General features: G+C 32.2%; 2 protein-coding genes across 2 annotated transcripts; both read right to left on the bottom strand.

Moving 5' to 3' along the window:
• Positions 1 to 711: 711 nt before the first annotated feature.
• On the bottom strand, positions 712 to 11812 carry LOC127541557 (olfactory receptor 4C6-like). Its single transcript, XM_051966784.1, is given in 3 exon segments — positions 712 to 1271; positions 1274 to 1351; positions 11785 to 11812. Coding segments are annotated over 3 exon segments (666 nt in total).
• A 53-nt stretch (positions 11813 to 11865) lies between these two features.
• LOC127541306 (olfactory receptor 140-like) lies at positions 11866 to 12804 on the bottom strand. The gene has a single exon (XM_051966589.1). The coding sequence runs from the start codon at positions 12802 to 12804 to the stop codon at positions 11866 to 11868; it is 939 nt and encodes a 312-aa protein (XP_051822549.1).
• Positions 12805 to 20923: the final 8119 nt, after the last annotated feature.

Raw genomic sequence — 20923 nt, 5'->3', positions numbered from 1 at the left:
GTTAATATTTGTCTTCATCATGTCTTTTATATGTCTGTTATAACCTCTCAGAAATTCATGGGAAAAAAGGGCTAGGAATAATTAAGGTGGAAATTTATGAAAGGATTGGGATCTTTGCTAGTGAATAGAAAATCTAGACTCATTTATATATTATTCTATGTGGGAAATGAGCATTTTGTACATTTGCAAAAAAAAATGGAAAGACTTGGACTTATGAAGGAATATATTATCTACCTTTAGAGAAATAGAGGAAAAGCAAGCAGAGTATGGTCTTACACTAGTGTTTTTAAGTATATTTCTTTATGAAGATAGATTTCTACATATGTATATATGTTATATATGTGCATCTAGTTACAATTATACTGATATATATCCTGATTTTATTGTAACCATCTTGGGGGTGAAGGTGAGGAGCAAGGAAGGAAAAAAGAAGAATAAAATAAAATGTGCACAACAGAGAACAAAAGAAAATCTTCAATGAAGAGAAGAAAAGATGGCTAGTTCTGAATAAAATAGGAAATATTTATGATATTCATTTTCTTAAAATGGAAATGCATTGCTTTATATATTGAATTCTCCCATGTACTGCTGTACAAAAGGTAATTTTTTTCTATTTTGTATTTATATTTTAAGTTAATTAATTAAAAACTAAATAAAATGTTATTCCATCAAAACATTAACATCCTTCTGCTGTTGTTGAATGCTTTTCAATTAGTAGGCTGACTTTTCCTGAAGAGTCAAAGATATTCTTCTGATCCCGAATTTCCACATGGCATTTTTAACTTCTGTATTCCTGAGCATATAAATCAAAGGCTTTAACAAAGGGGTAAGCATAGTAAAACATACAGCTACAGCTTTGTCTATGGGAAAAGTGACTACTGGTCTCACATATAAGAATATACAGGGAGCAAAAAACAAGACTACCACTGTGAAGTGGGAGCTGCAGGTGGAAAGGGCCTTTTGCCTTCCTTCTGAACTACCAACCTTCAGGGAAGAAAGGATAAAGATATAGAAGACAATTAGAATGAGAAATCTGGACAAACACATTATTCCACTGTTAGCATTAACTAAAAGGCCAAGAACTTGGGTGTCCATGCAGGCCAATTTCAGCAATGGGAACAAATCACGCATGAAGTGATTGATTACATTAGGGGCACAGAGAGAAAGATGAGTCATGAAGATTAATTGCATGATGACATGTACAGAGCCCTCCATCCAGAATGCTGCCACCAGCTGCTGCCAAACACAGGTATTCATGATGGTCATGTAGTACATGGTTTACAGATGGCCACATAATAATCATAAGCCATGCCCACAAGGAGGATGATTCCAACACCATCAAAAAAGTGTTCTACAAACAGCTAGTTCAGACAGTTTTTTAGCAAGATGATTGTCTTCTCATAGGCAAATCTACAACCATCATTGAAGCAATGATTGAAGAGCAGGTAACATCCATGATGGATAAGAAATTTAGAAAAAAAAAGTATTTGGGTTATCTCAACGTTTGACTGGAAGTTATGATTATGACAACGAGTACATTCCCTGTAACAGTGAAAATAGATATCATTTTTTAAATGATAAAGAATATTTTTAAGGGTCTGGATTTTGTGTAAGACTTAGGAAAATGAATTCAGTTACTTTGTTTTAATATTCCATTTTGATTTATTCTCTATAAATTTCTTGATTGGTCTATATTCTAATTTGTTTTTGTTTTGTTTTCCTTTTTTTTCTCTATCTTCCTTATATTCAGTAGTTAGAGCCCTGAGGTTGGGTTAAGAATGACCAGAATTCAAATCTTTTTCCAAACACTAACTTCTATGAACCTGGATAAGCACTTAACTTCTTTCAGCCTCAGTTTTCTCATATGTAAAGTAAGGATAATAATATAATTCTATTATTCACAGAGTTGTTATTTTGAATACCTTAAAGTGCAATATGTCTACTGATTATTTTTGATCTTCATAAAAATCCAATAGAGTACAAAATTCAGATTTTTCAATCTTCAATATAGAACTGGGATTCTTTTTTACATGAATTATATACTGAATGAGTTAAAGATATTGAAATGATCAAGGATAAGGAGTAGAGTATTTCCTTTGATATTAGAAATAATTGGTGAGAATTGCTTCTTTTGATCTCTGTGATACAGAAACCCAATGGAATGAAAAAATGAATATTCAGTATTCTTGTTGAAAAGATATAATGAAACATATTTCAGTTAGGTACAATTTTAAATTACTTTAATGATAAAAACATATACTTTAAATATAAACATATATTATTCCTAAAATTTAATTAGAAGGAAAAGAATAAGATTAGACATAAGTCAGTGAGAGGCATAAAATAATATTTGATTGCATTTCTGGGATATTTCTCCCACATTTCTAAAAACATTACTCCACTTAGAAGAATCCATACAACACTTTAAAACTATTTAAGCAGTTGCTTAAGCACACTGAAAATAGGATTTTCTTCATTGGGAATGTCCTGGAAACTTCAAATTCTTTGACAATCTACATTTTGATCTTATAACTCAGATAAATCTTAGCAAAGTTAAAAGCAATCTTTAATTGCAATATTTTATAGATGTCTTCTACCCATGTCCTTTTTGAAATCTATTACATTGACCGATGTCACCTCGAGAATAATGTATATTGCTCTTCTTTAATTTGCTCATATAACTTTATTGACAAAACTCCAAAGACTACCCAGTATTTTTCACAAGATTACAATAAATGTCCCATCCTCTAATACATTAGTCAGAGAATGGGAGACAGAAATAGAGTAAAACATAGCCTTGTATACTTGCATATGTTGTTATTTCCTTGAATTATCTCATTTCTGGGAAGAATGTATTAAAATGTATAAGCAGCTAAAGTTGGGACACAAAGATAATCCACAAGACTAAAGTGTGTAAAAATTAAATTAAATGGACACTGGCAACTACAGGGATCAGAATAGTTCTCTTTTAGTGAGTAATACTGCATCTAATTCTCAAAACTAGGGATTACAATTAAAAGGACAGGGATTGAAGTTGAGGAAGAAATTGGAACTATGGTTTTTGTGTAAAAGCATGAACGTTAATATGTGTACATGCATGAGTGTTATATGCATGTAATGAGTTTTACAGGTATCAAACTCTACTATATATGTATGGATTATATAAATAAACATATTTACTAGTCTCTCTTTTGAACTCTAGTGCCACACATCATCATTTTAAATGGTATTTAGAGTAGGATGTTACATAGAATTCTCAAAACAAACATTTTCAAAATAAATTTTAGTAATATTATCTTTGCCTTAAAGCCTGTCATGTGTAAAGTTTGACAAAATGATAAACCAAGGCAAATCTGCAAGCAAGATAACCTTTATTCACATGGGAATGATGCCTGCTAAAAAATGGTTCAGTGTTTTGTGGTTTTTTATGCCAAAGACCCTAAACAAAAAGACAGTTCTCTTTTTGTAAGTTTTGAAGAATGCAAAATAAAGAAAAGAATAGGGTCAGTGACATCATGGAATTAAAGGTAATATGATTGTTACAGAGTTGAAGCACAGAGTACAAGATGAGTGGTTGAAAACTCAGTAATGGGACCTAGCAAGGACATCCATTATTATTTTATGAGACTAAGAAGTATATTTTGTTTGAATCCAAATGTGAGATTGTGACTCAGATGTTTGTACAGCAAACTAGATATCTTTGAAATTTAGCCAGATGGAGTAAAAGCATGTATACTATGTCAATATTAAAAGTTTTGCTTTTTTTTTTTTTTAACTTATAAAGTAGCTGAACCAAGGTTTTGGTTTGAAAGATGGAATACCTATCTAGTTTGTAAAAACTTATAGACCTGACTGCCTTTGCATTCATACACATTCCCTATGGATAGCAAAATTCTTTAAGGCAAGACTAAATCAGTGATTAATAGGAAAGCTTTTTTCCCCAAATTATCCCATTTCAGGCCAGTTGAATTCTGAACTAAGATCAGAGACTAAGACCTATGGTTTGTTTATTTATTTATTTATTTATTTTTATTTTTAAAATTATTATATCATCATTATTTTTATACATTTTATTTTTTACAAAGTTTTATAAATCTTTGGGCATAAATCCAAGTTGTTCTTCAAAATGATTGAATCAGAGGTTTTATTTTTCTTCTTTTTTTTTCAAACTTTAAAAAAAATTTTTCAACACTGATCCTTGCAAAATCTTCTGTTCCAAATTTTCCCTTCCTTCCTCCCACCCTCTCCCCTAGATGGCAGGTAGTCCAATACATGTTAAATATGTTAAAATATATGGTAAATCCAATATATGTTATTTTGCTGCACAAGAAAAACCAGGTCTATAAAGAAAAAAACCTAAAAAGGAAAACAAAAATGCAAGCAAACAAAAACAGAATGAGTGAAAATGCTATGTTGAGGTCCACATTTAGTTTCTACAGAACTCTCCCTGGGCGTAGATGGCTCTTTTCATTACTGAACAATTAGAACTGAAGACCTATGTCTTAACCAACTGCAGGATAATAGCTATTATAAAACAAAAGCAATTAATGGTAAATAGGTATAATAAATACATGTTGTAGGATCAATTTTAATCTTCTCAAATCCTATATTTTCCAACATCCTAGACTCTCAATATCCCTCCAGTTCTTCATTTTCATTCTCCTATTTGCAACATCCTATTATTTGTATCTCCCTGTCATCCTTTAAATATATTTTTTTTATTTACCATGTAGATACAAATTGTGCTAAGTAATTTTTTTTAATGTGTTAGTATTTTATTATATAACAATATATCATGGTTGTTGAGGAGTAAACCAATGAATTGGGAACACTATGCTATTGAATATCTAGGTTACAAACACATATTTCATCCTAGGCAAGTTACTTAACTTTATTTGTCTCACTTTCTCATTTGTAAAATGAGATGGAAAAGAAAATGGCAAACCACTTCAGCAACTTTGCCAAGAAAACCTTAAATAGGTCACGAAGAATCACAATTGTCTAAAAATGACTGAACAACACAACATATGTGTCATAAATGGAAAATAAAGTAACAAACTCTAAATGAACTGAGCAAGTAATGAAGGTGGGCAAGAGAGTAAGTTTTATTCTATTCCATTCTGTTTCTTTCATTCATTCATCTAATTCATTTCATCTCTTCATTTAGCAAATTTTATTAACTGACTCCTTGTTCAGTGTTGGGGAGAGAGAATAAGTTTAAAAAAAAAAACAGTTTCTTTCCTTTTAGGGTTTTCTTGGCAAAGTTTCTGAAGTGACTTGTCATTTTCTTCTTAATATGCTAAGTAATTTTAAGAGGGAGTGAATGCTAACAACTGGTAAATTAGGAATAACATCATGTAAAAGTTGCCACTTGATCTGGGAATTCTAAGAGATACAGAATTCATAGCTTCCCGAATCCAAGAATTTGAAAGTAGGAAAAAACCTAAATATCTCAGAATTCAAAAGTGGAGAATCCTCATGCATAGAATTTCATAGGTGTTTTTTTTTCACCAAAATACAACATTGGCTACTCTGTCCTAGTTCAGAATTCAGTGTGTCAGCAGACTAGCTGTGAGCCTTCCAGCACAACAATAGAAGGCAAATAGTGAGGCCCTGAAAATAGAATAACATGGGAGATTTGGCCAAGAACATCAATCATACAGTAGGCCTACAGAAGCACCAATCCCAGTGTAATGTGAAGCTCCTGTCACCATGTAGAGGAAGCTTGGACACCTCTGTGCCCTAGGAGGATATCGCAGCCTTTAAAAAAGAGGGAAAAAAGCAAAAAGAGCTTTGACCATAAATAACTATTATGGAGATAGGGAAGAAAAGACCTCAAAACTAGAGAGTACTGAAGGAAAATCCTCTTGAGATACAGCCTCAAAGAGGAATATGAGTTGGTCTTCAACTCAAAAGGTTCAATTGAAAAATTCAAAAAAGGATCTTAAATGAGTTAGAAGAAATTGGGGGACTGAAATGAGGGCTTGATAAGAGAATTTTGAAAGGGAAACAAAAATTGACTAAAGAAAAGAAATCCTTCAAAATACATTTGGTGAAATTGAAAAAGAAAAATATTAGAAAAACACCTTAAAAATAGAACTGGTGAAATAGGGAAAAAAATAATGAACAAAACAACTCCTTTAAAAATACAATTGGCCAAATGCAAAAGGAAGTTTTAAAAAAGCTAAATTTTATTCTTAATTTAAAGAAAATAATTCACTAAAAACTAGATATTGGACAAATGGAAGTCTCAATGAGACATCATAAATCAGTCAAACAAAACAAAAAATGAAAAAAAGAAAAAAAATGTAAAATACATTATTGGAAAAACTATTATCTGGAAAATAGATCCTGGAGAAAATCATGATTAAAAAAAAAAAAGCCTGAACATCTTTCAAGAAATCAATAAGGATGACAATATTACCTAAACTAATCTATTTATTTAGCGCTATACCAGACTCCCCAAAAACTATTTTAATGACCTAGAAAAAAATAGCAACAAAGTTCATATGGAAAAACAAAAGGTCAAGAATCTCAAGGGAATTAATGAAAAAAAAATCAAATGAAGGTGGCCTATCTGTACAGATCTAAAATTCTATTATAAAATAGCAGTTACCAAAACCATTTGGTATTGGCTAAGAAATAGACTAGTTAATCAATGGAATAGATTAGGTTCAAAGGACAAAAGAGCCAATAACTTTAAGAACCTAGTGTTTGACAAACCCAAAGACCCCAGTTTTTGCGATAAGAACATACTATTTGACAAAAATTTCTGGGAAAATTGGAAATTAGTGTGGCAGAAACTAGGCATTGACCCATACTTAACACCATACACCAAGATAAGGCCAAAATGGGTTATGATCTAGGCATAAAGAATGAGATTATAAGTAAATTGGAAGAGCATAGGATAGTTTACCTCTCAGACCTGTGGAAGAGGAAGGAATTTATGATCAAAGAAGAACTAGAGATCATTATTGATTACAAAATAGAAAATTTTGATTATATCATATTGAAAAGTTTTTGTACAAACAAAACTAATGCAGACAAGATTAGAAAGGAAACAATAAACTGGAAAAACATTTTTACAGTTAAAGGTTCTGATAAAGGTCTCATTTCCAAAATATAGAGAGAATTGACTCTAATTTATAAGAAATCAGGCCACTCTCCAATTGATAAATGGTCAAAGGATATGAACAGACAATTCTCAGATGATGAAATTGAAACTATTTCTAGCCATATGAAAAGATGCTCCAAGTCATTATTAATCAGAGAAATGCAAATTAAGACAACTCTGAGATACCACTACACACCTGTCAGATTGGCTAGAATGACAGGGAAAGATAATGTGGAGAATATTGGCGGGGATGCGGGAAAACACAGACACTAATACACTGTTGGTGGAATTGTGACTACATCCCGCCATTCTGGAGAGCATTTTGGAACTATGCTCAAAAAGTTATCAAACTGTGCATACCCTTTGATCCAGAAGTGCTACTGGGCTTATTACTCTAAAGAGATACTAAAGAAGGGAAAGGGACCTGTTATGTGCCAAAATGTTTGTGGCAGCTCTGTTTGTAGTGGCTAGAAACTGGAAAATGAATGGATGCCCATCAACTGGAGAATGGTTGAGTAAACTGTGATATATGAATGTTATGGAATATTATCGTTCTGTAAGAAATGACCAGCAGGATGAATACAGAGAGGTTTGGAGAGACTTAAATGAACTGATACTAAGTGAAATGAGCAGAACCAGGAGATCATTATATACTTCAACAACGATACTGTATGAGGATGTATTCTGATGGAAGTAGATTTCTTCAACAAAGAGATCTAACTCAGTTTCAATTGATCAATGATAGACAGAAGCAGCTACACCCAAAGAAAGAACACTGGGAAATGAATGTAATCTGTTTGCATTTTTGTTTTTCTTGCCAGGTTATTTTTACCTTTTGAATCCAATTCTTCCTGTTCAACAAGAGAACTGTTTGGTTCTGCACACATATATTGTATCTAGGATATACTGTAACATATTTAATATGTATAGGACTGCTTGCCCTTTGGGTGGAGGGAGGGGAAAAGTCAGAACAGAAGTGAGTGCAAGGGATAATGTTGTAAAAAATTACCCAGGCATGAGTTCTGCCAATAAAAAGTTCTAATTATAAAAAAAAGAAAAGTATTTCATAAAAAAAAAAAAAAGAAATAATTAAGGAAAACTGCCCTGATATCCTAGAATCAAAGGGTAAAATAGTATTGTCTAAGAAACAGAGTTGTATATAAATGGATTAGCTTAGGTTCATAAGACACAAAAGTCAATGATTGCACTAATCTAGTGTTTTATATTCCCAAAGACTCCAACTTTTAGGATTTGAAATTTAGGATAACTTAATTTCAAACTGTTCTAATTGGTAAAGATGGCATAAAAGATGACAATTGTTAAAGGGGCTATGAAAAACAACAACAACAACAACAACAGGCATATTGATGCACCAATGTGTATGGATATGTGAATTGGTTCAAACATTATGCAAAGCACTTTGTAATTATAGATAAAAAAGTTGCATAAGTTTGTACACAGCTATCCTACTACTAATTTGATACCCAAAAGAGATCAAATATCCAAAGCAGATATGCCAGTTATTTTGCTGGAAAAAAATTAAAATGAAAAATGTCATAATAAATTGTAATATATAAATATAATGGCTATTTTTTTTGTAAACAATAAGGAAATTAATGGATTCTTAGAGACATGAAAAGACTTTTACAAACCAAACCAGAGACCAGAATAATAATTTGACTATAGCTTATATCAGCAGAACCAGAATAATAATTTGACTATAGCATGAATATTATAAAATCAATGAATTTTGAGAACTTTATAAACTGATTAAGAATGAAATGAGCTTAATGAAGACCATTCATATAATAAAAAGAATTTACAAAAACTTTGAAATTTGTAAAAACTCTAATCAATGCATAGATACATGGAAGACAGAGAAAAAAGTAGATGTTGATGATATAGATACCCATGAATCACCTACACAGAGATGATAGTTAAACTAGTAGTGTAGGTATTGGCAAATACAAAACACAGAAAAGAAGATAGCAATAGGTCTCAGGATTATTTAATAAGGAATTGGTTGCTAGGAACTGGTTAAATTTAGCTTGGAGAACAGAAGCCTTCAGGAAAACAAAATAGCTATTAGCAAGTATTTAAATGGAACTTATAATGAAAGAGGTTATAAGCTTTTCATATCTATTTCTAGAAGGTAGCACTAGGGAAAATAGAATGGATTTCCAGAGAGGCTAATCTGGACTTGGTGTAAAGCAACAAAATAAGCAAACCAAATAAAGTAACTTTAGAAGAAATATTTCACAGTGAGTCTCAAATAAGGTAGTATTTGTTAAGCATTTAGTACATAGTGGATATTTAGTACATTCCTGTTTCCTTCTTTCCTATGATATATTTTCATGTCTACCAAGAATAATGGCTCTACTGCTTTTGTAGTATATCTATACAAATAGTCTCTCTTCCATTCCATAGTATGAGGAAAAAAATAATTCATTGGTTAGTTTTGCTAATTCCATGCATTACTACATCCACACCTCAATCTCAATACATTCCATTAACCTATAAAGTGGCTAGAAATTTGGCTTTGATGCCCAGTTATCCTAGATTCTCTGTTGTTTATTCTTCATCTGCAGATAGATGCTAGCTATTTGATTATGGCTGTAATTTGTAGATTAGGTAATGCTAAAAGATTGTAAAATATATTTAAGTTTCTTAGGTGAGCGTATTATGCAATTTTTAATAAAGGTATTGATAAATGATGTCACAGAATGAAGTTTTTAGCTATATGGATATGTAGAGCTGTAGAGTGAGAGACAAACCATGGCATTCTAAAATTATGCTTCCTTTTTGTCAGTTATCAAATTGCTTATTAGTATTAGGCTAGGTTTGCCTTCTCTCTATATATGTCTCCTTTGTCTCAAATTCTGTCTTTATCTCTGTCTCTTTCTCTCTAATACACCTCCGCCTCTATCTGCCTTTTTGTTTCTCTCTTTTTCTAGCTCTCTATCTGTCTCTCTGTCTGTGTATGTTTGTGTCTCAATATTTCTCTGTCTTAATTTCTCTGACTTTTTCTGTTTCTATCTCTGTTGCTATTTCTATATGTTTGTTTCTCTGTGTTATGTAAAACCAAATATATTTATATATGTATGTACATGTGAACGACTGTGTGTATGCTTACATATATACAAAACCAATACTTCCAGTTAGCAATTGTTTTTGTTTCTTTGTTTGCTTTTTGTTATTATTTTTAACAAAGTGTTCTTGAAGTGCAATGTGAATTCTAGGCATAAGAAACATTCATTACATGTATTCCAAGTAACAGTGCTAGACAATAGAAAATATTCAAGGCTTACACTATAAATACTAGTATGTGCCATTGATTTAGAGCCTCAGATAAAACTACATTCCCATTGTATCACAGTTTAAGAAAGGTAATACTAGTTTACAGCCTTAATTTTGCAAATGAGAAAAGTGAGAGCCAAAGAGAAGAAAGTGATTTGTCTAAATTCACAGAGGTAGTGAGACACAGAATCAAGATCTTAACATTATATCCTCATTTTCTAATCTTGTTCTTTTGAAAATTCAGCATTCTACCTCTAGATCATGCCAGAATAAATTTGGGTTAGCCTTGGAAATAACTGTATCCCAGATGATTGACAATGCATTTCAGAAAGGTTTTCTGCTCTTTTGAAAAAATAATGCTGAATGTTAGGCCACACTTTTTTATATGATGGTTCAAAAAAACCACTGTCATTTAAATTTACTGGAAGTTAAATAAGACTGTTTAAAGAAAATAGGATCCATTGCTTTTGTTGAATTGTTTGATTTGCCTTTGAGGAAAAGATTTATGGATGGTTTATGTATCTTCCTCTTTAGCTGTTAAGAGTCTTTCATTATTACTAGAAAGGAGATAGCACATTACCCCATTATACTTCAGGATATCACACCAAGAACTTCTACCTTCTTTTCGACTAGTCTTCCAACACACAATAAAAATCCATGTCCAATAAAAAACCAATTATGCATGGAAGTTATAACTAGCAACAGCCAATTTCTAGTTTACTAGTTGTAAAGTTCTCCTTTCAAAATAATCCTAAATAGAGTAGTTTGAATGTGTTCATAGGATCATTTAGTTCAACCTAGAAAGATAAAATCATTACCCAAAGCACCAGGGGTAGCAAATATCAAGTATAAGATTAGAGTTCAAGTTTTATAACAGGAAAGCTAGTGGTATTTCTACTTATACATTGTGTTTCTCAAATAGCATTAACATCCTCCTCAAGTTTGCCCAGTACAATTTTCACTTCTACCTCTTCTGAAAGCCTTCTCTTCAAGCATGTTGAAGGTATTTATTATGTGACAGGTCATATCCAGAGACATGATGGGGGGAAAAAAAAGCCCTAGAGATGAACAGTGATATGTGAAAATCATAGTGCTAATGCATGCCCTTTCCTAACTCATTCTTTAGAGTGAGTAACATCATTCTAGGTCTCAATTTTCTTATTCATGAAATAAGAGATTTGGCCAAAAATGATTTCCTAAGTGACTCTCAGTTTTATTACTCTATAATTCTATTTAATACATCTAATAAGCAATTGGATAATTGACAATATGGAATTATAATTTTAGAATGCCATGAGTTTGTCTTCTACTCCACAGACTTACATATCCATATATAGCCAAAAACTTCATTCTATGCTATCAACTTCCAATACCTTCTTTGTTAATGGATATATCCTCCATGATTACTTCTTATTTATTATAATATTTAGGCAAATACTATAATTCCTTTCAAATCATTGGGAAGTAGAAGTGACTCTTTTTTTAAGCAAATTTCTCATAGCATTTTTCACTTCTGTGTTCCTCACTGTGTAAATTATAGGATTTAACATGGGGGTAAAAATAGCAAAAAATACAGTGACTAATTTGTCAATCTCATAAGTACATACAGGTCGTGTGTAGGTGAAGATACAGGGCACGAAGAACAGGACTACCACAAGAAAATGGGAGCCACAGGTAGAGAGGGCTTTGCGACGCCCCTCCAAACTGTGTGTCTTTAAGGAGCACAAGATGACAATGTAGGAGACAAGAAGCATGGAAAAAATCAACATGCACATGACTCCACTGTTAGCAGCAACAACCATCCCTAATATGTAGGTATCAGTGCAGGCAAGTTTTAGCAATGGGAACAGGTCACACATGAAATGGTCAATGACATTGGGGCCACAGAAGGGTAAATGGATCATGAAAAGAATCTGAGCAGTAGCATGTACCAAGCCCCCCACCCAGACCACTACTACCAACAAACGGCACACACGAGGCCGCATAATAGTCATGTAGTGCAAGGGCTTACAAATGGCAACATAGCGATCGTAGGCCATGACAATGAGAAGGATGATCTCGGAGCCCCCCAGAAAATGTTCAACAAATAGCTGTGTGAGACAGCCATTGAAAGAGATAGTTCTTCTGTGATACAGCAAGTCAATTATCATCTTAGGGGTGGTGACAGAGGTATAGCAGGCATCAATAAAAGATAAATAAGTAAGAAAGAAGTACATGGGAGCTGAAAGTGTAGGGCTTAAAGCAATGGTGACTGCAATGAACAGGTTGGCCAATGCAGTGAAGAGAAAGATGAATAAAAATACAACAAAGAATATTTTCTGCAGCCGCGGGTTTTGTGTAAGTCCTAGGAGGATAAATTCAGTCACATTGTTTGGAGAGTCAGAGTGTTCCATTCAGGGGGGAAGATGTCATGGAAAATCAGTCTACCTAGAAAGAGTAGAATACATACCCAATTAATAACGTCCATAACACAGCCACATTCTCTAAGGAACAAAGATCATAGGATCATAATTTGAGAGCTGATAGGGAATCTTAGAAGTGAAAAGGTCTAACTTCATTTTATAGATGAGGAAATTAAATGCCAAATCATTTAAGTAAGGTAATACAGAATTATAAGTAATACATAGAGTTGAAACTGGAGTTCAAAATCTCTGGTTGTCAAATCATCACTTTTTAAATTCATGTGTTTTTGTAATAAAAGGAAAATAAACATTCTTATGTTTACATCAATGAAATCATGGTCCAAAACAAAATAAAACTGAGAAAAAGAATCAGGAAGACTATTACATTTTAAAAAAAGAAATTTTTAATGATATATGTATATATCATTAAAATTTCTATATATATATATAATATAATATATATAAATAATTATATAAATATATAATTATTAAATATATGGCCCCAAAGATAAAATGTTTATATTCCTAGAGAACAGGAACCAATCATTCTTTTCCCACTGTTCTATAGTGGTATCTAAATCCTGAAGTAGGGAGAGCTTTTTTTTTTCCTTCCTTTTTATTCACCATTCTTTGCCCATTCTCCTTCTCTAACCCCCCCCCATTCATTCTATGTCATTCCTTCACAATTACAGCACTTAATTTATTGCAATGGATAATGCATTGGACTTAAAATTAGAAGAGATAAGGGCAGAACCAATATGTGCAATTAGCTAGCATTGAAATCTTGGGAAATAAATTTAGTCTTTCTGGGGCTCAGTTTTCTCATTTGTTAAAGAGTTTTACTTTATAGAATCTCTTAGGTATAATATTACATGAGTTTAGGCATAAACTCATACAGTAAAGGATTAAGAATGCTACTAGTTTATCCCTTAGTCTTAGCTTGACTTTGATGAGAATCCTGCACCAAAATATCTGATCTAAATGTAAGAAACTAGTTTACCAGCTAATGACGAGCCACAGTGGATAGACTTGTAGTCTATTAGACCTAAATGCAATAGTGCCTCCATCACTTATCAGTTGCATAGAAAAGTTATTTAATATATCTTGACATAAATTTCATCTATACATTTAGAATAAACTTCTAGGGGTTTCATGCATTAAATGAGATAATGTGCTTTATAGATCTTAAAATGTTTTGTTATTGTTCTATTTATAAAAAACTGCAAAGAACAAAGAAAGATAAAAACTTTTGCTTCCAGGTCATCAGAATCCCAAGCATTTCTTTCAGTTGTATAGAATCCATGAGATATGAAAGTGTTAATGTAATTATGAAAAATAATACATAGAAATATGCCAATTTTCAAGATGATTTTCAGAAATGAGATAAGCAACTCATTATTATGTTTTTCTTTATTTGAATATGTACAAAATAGAACTAAATGTCATCACCATCTACTGTGTTTTTAAACACAATTTAAAAAGGAAACAAAATCTTTAGGAATATATGCAAGAAATCTTTTTATACAAGTTTACAACATTAAAATCTATCTTAAATGTCTCCTTTCTCACAAAAAGAAAAAAATTTCCTTTTAAAAATAGGTTTAAATATTAAAAATATTCATAAGAATTGTATTGTGTAGATATTGAGATGTTATTTCCTTTCTATGAACATTCACTGATTTGTTTTTTCTAAACTTGTTCATGTCTAAATATTAATTATTTATAAAAGATCTAGGCATTTTGTGGCTGTAGTTCAGTGATTTCTCTCATGTCCCATTCTTTAATTTTGGTGGGTGGTTTTGACAAAGATACAATGGTGTGCCATTTCTTTCTCTAGTTCATTTTACAGATGAGAAAACTGAGGTAAACGGGGTTAAATGACTTAGTTTCACATAGCTGGTGAACAGATTTGAAATCAGGAGGATGAGTCTTCCAGAATCCAGGATTGACACTGTATCTACTGTGTCATCTACCTACTTCTGTGCTACACTAATAGATTTTTAATGAGTTTTTATAAAAATTTCTGAATCAACAGTCATATCCATTGGACAAATCCTCAACCCACAATCTCACTCCTTTCTTGTCATAACTGTATATTTTCAAACCTTTTTCTTTCTGCTTTCCCTAATTTTCAATAGACCATCAACACTGCCTGTTATCTAGGACCATCCTGACCAAATCTAATCAGGCAATCAATTCATTAAATCAATTGCCTACTATTCCCAAAGCAGGATATAATTAAAGTGAACTTTTTCATAAAAACATTTTTCTGCCTTTCAAAGAGAAATGGAGCAAGAACTATCTGAATATCTATAATGATTAGATTCATGGTCATTTAAAAAAATAGAAATGGGAGTTAAGCAATTTTTTTTCATTCAACTTTTGGCTTCCAAACATCCATTTTCAATGAATATAACAGTGTATAGAAGTTCAAAACAATAACACTGCTAACTACTGGCTTTTCTTAGTTTAGTTTAGTTTGGTTTTAAATAATTTGCAAAGTACTTTCATTAGTCAAACAGTGAAAAAACATCATTGGGATTCAAGTTAGGGGCCTAAGGTTGAAATTATGACTGACTTTGATTATGGCTTTGTATCTGTGTGAAAAAAAATGATTTCATCTCTCTGTGTTTCAACTTCATTATCTATTAGATGACTAAATGATCTCTAAGTGCCCTTCTGTCTTGAAATTCTATGATCACTATAGATAGTATAGATTTCACCTATTTGATTGTATATATGATATAAGGGAGATGGAGAGAGTATAAGTTCTCAAGCTCACCTGAGACTGAGGAGGTGAATCAGATCTTCTCTCCTCAACCCCAATCTCATTCCCATGCATTCTCTGCCTCTGTATCTGTCTCTGTCTCTGTCTCTGTCTCTCTCTCTCTCTTTTTCTCTCTTTCTGTATTTGTGTATATTCCTCTCTCTGACTCTATCTCTGTGTCTCCGTCTCTATGATTCTGTGTGTATCTCTTTGTCTGTCTAGCTGTCTGTGTATCTCTTACATACACACATATACAAATCACATTGAGTAATATGGCAAAGGTGCACAAATGCTTTTGTTTAGAGTAAAGAAATTATAAGTTTTTATGAAGTGGTAGTGGTGCTGGTACTGGTGATGGTGAAAAATGGTCATCTCTGGTAGGAGAGGCATAAGGGTACTAAATCAAGATAAAAATAAACTATTTAAATAAAAGAAATTATATTACTTTTAAGGCCTATGAATTCTTCTTTCAAATTACATTGATATACACATCCATTCATATACCATGACCACCTGATAAATAGCTAATATGATTGAGCAGACTAGCAAAGAGATCTAAACTTAAAAATATATATATATAGTCAATATTCATGGGTGATATTGTATAATCACCAGCATGTCTATTCAATCTCTTTTAAAGACTTGGCCAAATTCACCTTCAATCCAGAGGTCAAAAATATTAGCTTTTCTTAACCCCTAAGTCTCACCTGTGAACCCTTTGTACTGGGCTGCTCAGCTAGGCACACTGCTCAGGTACCCAGCTGACTATGATACAGTTACAGTCAGCAGAGAGAAGAGAAGATGTCACCCATGAAGAGCTGAACATTTCAGCTGCAATTCTCTTGATTAATAAGCATAACATTCAAGGAAATCTTTGGAAAATGTCTTTCTCTGAAGCCTCAGAACTTTGAACATGTGTTGTTTTGTAGAATAAGTTTTGTGAAGTGTCTCCATGTATAGCAGCTAATGAGTTCTCAGGAGCATTTTGGTCTAATTAGACAAACTTGGTGAACATGCAATTGTTCTTATTACTTTAGTAAATACTATTGTAAAACTTTGAAAATTCTGAAGTATGGGCCTTTTCCATTTTGCTTGTCTAGAAGAAAATAAAGCACTTTAAAAGATGACTCCAAGTCCTCCATTCCTTTAATGTAGAAGGTTGTAGACCTTGTGTTATCCTATGTGGCTTCATGATATTGAATTAGTTTGTTTCTTTGTTTCTGGATGTTTGCAATGTTTTCTACCTGAGAATCCTGTGATGTGATTAGCATACTCCTGGGAGTTTTTGTTTTTGTATCAGTTTTAAGAGGTAATTAGAGGATTCTTTCAATTCTAGAATTCTAGGATATTGGGACAGTTTTACTTAATAATTTCTCAAAAACTGTTTAGGTATTTTATTATCATGGTTTTCAGGTATTCATTTTTTTAAAAAAAAATTATCTCTCCTGGATGTGTTTTCTTGAGAAGTTATTTGCTTTTGTTTTTCTCTGTGAGAAATTTTAATGTTATCTTCTAGTTTTTCTTCTTATTGTTGTTTTATTATTGCTTGATTTCTCATAAAGTTATTATTTTTCATTTCCTCAATTTTAGTTTTTCAGGAATCATTTATTTACTTATTTGTTTATTTATTTATTATTAAGCATTTGCAACTCCTTTTCTATTTGGACAATTTTACTTAAAGATTTTTTTCCTTTTTTTTTTTCCGGTGAATTCTGTGTTCTTCTCTTTCTATTTGCCCATTTCTGCTTCTTAAGACACTCTTCTTGCCTCATTGGCTTTTTTGTATTTCTTTTGACATTTGGCTTAAACGATTTTTAATGGTTTTTTTTTTTCAGTATTTTTGTATCTCCTTTACCAATGTTGGGTTGTTTGTCATGATTTTCTTACTTCACTCACTCTCCTTTCTCGTTGCATTTTTTTCTCTACCTCTCTTATTTGTATTTCAAAATTCTTTTTGATCTAATCCATATTTTTCTTGGAGGTTTTAAATTTAGGGGCTTTGGTTTTGTTTTCTTCTTCTGAATGTATTTGTTGATTTTTTTCCTATCACCATAGTCATTGACTATGATCAGAATTTTTCTATTGTTTGTTCATTTCCTTAGCCAACTTGTAACTATTGTTATTTCACTTGTAACTATTAAAATGGTTCTCTCCTTCCAGTGTAAAGGGACATTATCCTGAGCTTCAGGGTTTTTGTTCAACTGTTTTCAGAGATATTTATACAGACCTGTAAGTTTTTTCTGAAGTGGTATGATCTAAAAAGAGTTGTGTTTACTATTCCCTTAGCCAGTGATCTAGTCTGTGAGTGACCAGAAGAACTCTTTTTTCCCCTAAAACTGTGATAAGGGTACCTACTCCACTGTGGCCACAAATTCCGGTGTGCTAGTACTCCTTCAAGCTTTTGGATTACTATCCAGAACTGCAACCTGATTTAGAGGGTGGACAAAGCAAAAATCTTGTCTTAATGCTAGGAAAAAGAACTACTCACGATCTAGGAGCTAAAAGTTCCAGAAACAGCTCCTATCATTGCTTATTCAGTGTCTCCCAAGGATCAGAAAGCTAGGTCCATATTTAAGTGGCTTGAACTATAGTGTACTTCAGTTTTAGTCAGAAGTGACAGATCTTTCCTGCTGAACTTCCTCATTGATTGTGTTTTGTTTTTGTTTTTGTTTTTTTTTAAAGCTTTTTATTGTCAAAACATATGCATGGTTAATTTTTCAATATTGACTCTTGCATAGCCTTGTGTTTCAGATTTCCTCCTCCTTTTTTTCCTGCCATAGATAGCAAGCAATCCAATGTATTTTATACATGATAAAATATGTTGAATCGAATATGTATAAATATATTTATCTAATTCTCTTGGTTCATAAGAAAAATCAGATCAAAAAGGAAAGTAAATGAAGAGGAAAACAAAATTCATGGGAACAACAACAAAAAGAGTAAGAATGTGATGTGGATCCACATTCAGTTCCCACAGTCCTCTCTCTGGGTGTAGATGGCTCTCTTTATCTCAACATCATTGAAGCTAGTATCAATCATCTCATTGTTGGAAAGACTCACATTCATCAGACTTGATCATCATTTAATATTGTTGTTGACATGTACAATGATCTCCTGGTTCTGCACTTTTCACTTAGCATCAGTTTGTGTAAATCTCTCCAGGCCTCTCTAAAATCGTCCTCCTGATGATTTCTTATAGAACAATAATATTCTATAACATTCATATATCATTACTTATTCAGCCATTCCCCAACTGATGGGCATCCACTCAGTTTCCAGTTTCTTGCCACTACAAAAAGGGCTGCTACAAACGTTTTTGCACATGTGCATCCCTATATAGGCTCAATAGAAACTCTGCTGCATCAAAGAGTATGCACAGTTTGACAACTTTTTAAGCATAGTTCTAAATTGCTCTTCAGAAACTGAATCCATTCACAGTTCCACCAACAATGTATTAGTGTCCCAGTTTTCCCATACCCCCTCCAATATTCATCATTAACTTTTCCTGTCATCTTAACCAATCTGAGAAGTATGTAGTGGTATCTCAAAGTTTTCTTAATTTGCATTTCTCTACTCAATAGTGACTCAGAGCATCTTTTCATATGACTATTAATGGTTTTAATTTCTTCATCTGAAAATTATCTATTCATATCCTTTGACCATTTATCAGTTGGAGACTGGTTTGAATTCTTATAAAACCGAGTCAATTCTCAATATATTTTAGAAATGAGGCCTTTATCAGAACCCTTAAATGTAAAAATGTTTTCCCAATTTATTGCTTCCCTTCTGATCTTGTCTACATTAGTTTTGTTTATACAAAACCTTTTAAATGTATTATAATCAAAATTATCTATTTTGTGTTCAATTATGAGTTCCAGTCCTTCTTTGGACACAAATTTCTTCTCCAGAGATCAGAGAGGTAAACTATCCTATGTCCTTCTTATTTGCTTATAAGATCACTCTTTATTTCTAAATCATTTCAACCTTATCTTGTGTGTGGTGTTAGGTATGGGTCAAGGCCTAATTTCTTCCATACTAGTTTCCAATCTTCCCAACAGTTTTTTTTTTTTTTTTTCCCTGAATAGTGAGTGCTTATCCCAAAAGCCAGAGTTTGGGGGTTGTCACACACTAGATTGCTAGAATTTAATTATTGATTATTTTGTGCTGTGATCCTAACCTATTCTACTGACCAACTACACTAATTCTTAGCCAGTACCAAATAGTTTTGATGACCACTGCTTTATAATATACTTTTAGATCTGGAACAAGTAAGCCACCTTCATTGGCATTTTTTCATTAATTCCCTTGAAATTCTTGACATTTTGTTCTTCCAGATGAACTTTATTATTATTTTTCTAGCTCTGTAAAATAATTTCTTGGGAGTCTGCCATGGCACTAAATAAGTAGAATAATGTAGGTAATATTGTCATTTTTATTATATTTGCTCAGTCTACCAATGGGCACTTGATATTTTTCCAGTTCATTAGATCTGACTTTATTTGTGTAGAAAATATTGTTCCTGACTTTCCCTTGGCAGATAGATTCCCAAATATTTTATGGTATCGACAATTATTTTAAATGGAATTTCTCTCCATCTCTTGCTGATGGACTTTGTTGGTAACATATAAATAGGCTGAAAATTTTGCTAAAGTTGTGAATTATTTTGAGTAGTTTTTTAGTTGATTTTAGTTGATTTTCTCTTAGTATACCATCATATCATCTGCAAAGAATGATCATTTGGTTTCCTTATTACCTACTCTAAATCTTTTAATCTCTTTTTCTTCTCATTGCTAAAGCTAACATTTCTATTACAATATTGAATAGTAATGGTGATAATGGGCAAACTGGTTTTACTCCTGATCTTCTAGTTTGTTCTTATTACAAATGATGCTTCTTGATGTTTTTAAATAGATAACAGTGATCATTTTAAAGAAAAGTCCATTTATTCCTATACTCCTTAGTGGTTTTAATATAAATAGGTGTTGGATTTTATCAAATGCTTTTTCTATATCTATTAAAGTAATCATATGATTTTGTTCATTTGTTGATATAGTCAATTATGCTAAGTTTTTTTCTAATATTGAACCAGCCTCACATTCTAGTATAAATTCTACTTCATCATAGTGTATTATCCTGAGAATGACTTTCTGGATTCTCATTGATAATCTTTTATTTAAGATTTTTGCATCAATATTCATTAGTGAAATTGGTCTATAATTTTCTTTCTCTGTTTTCACTCTACCTGGTTAGCTATCTGCACTATATCTGTGTCATAAAAGGAATTTGGTAGGACACCTTCATTCCCTATTTCTTCAAATACTTTGTATAATATTGGAATTAATT

This window comes from Antechinus flavipes, chromosome 6 (genome assembly GCF_016432865.1).
Source record: "Antechinus flavipes isolate AdamAnt ecotype Samford, QLD, Australia chromosome 6, AdamAnt_v2, whole genome shotgun sequence".
In the NCBI taxonomy this organism is placed as follows: domain Eukaryota; kingdom Metazoa; phylum Chordata; class Mammalia; order Dasyuromorphia; family Dasyuridae; genus Antechinus; species Antechinus flavipes.
This window is presented reverse-complemented; position numbering and strand designations above follow the sequence as displayed.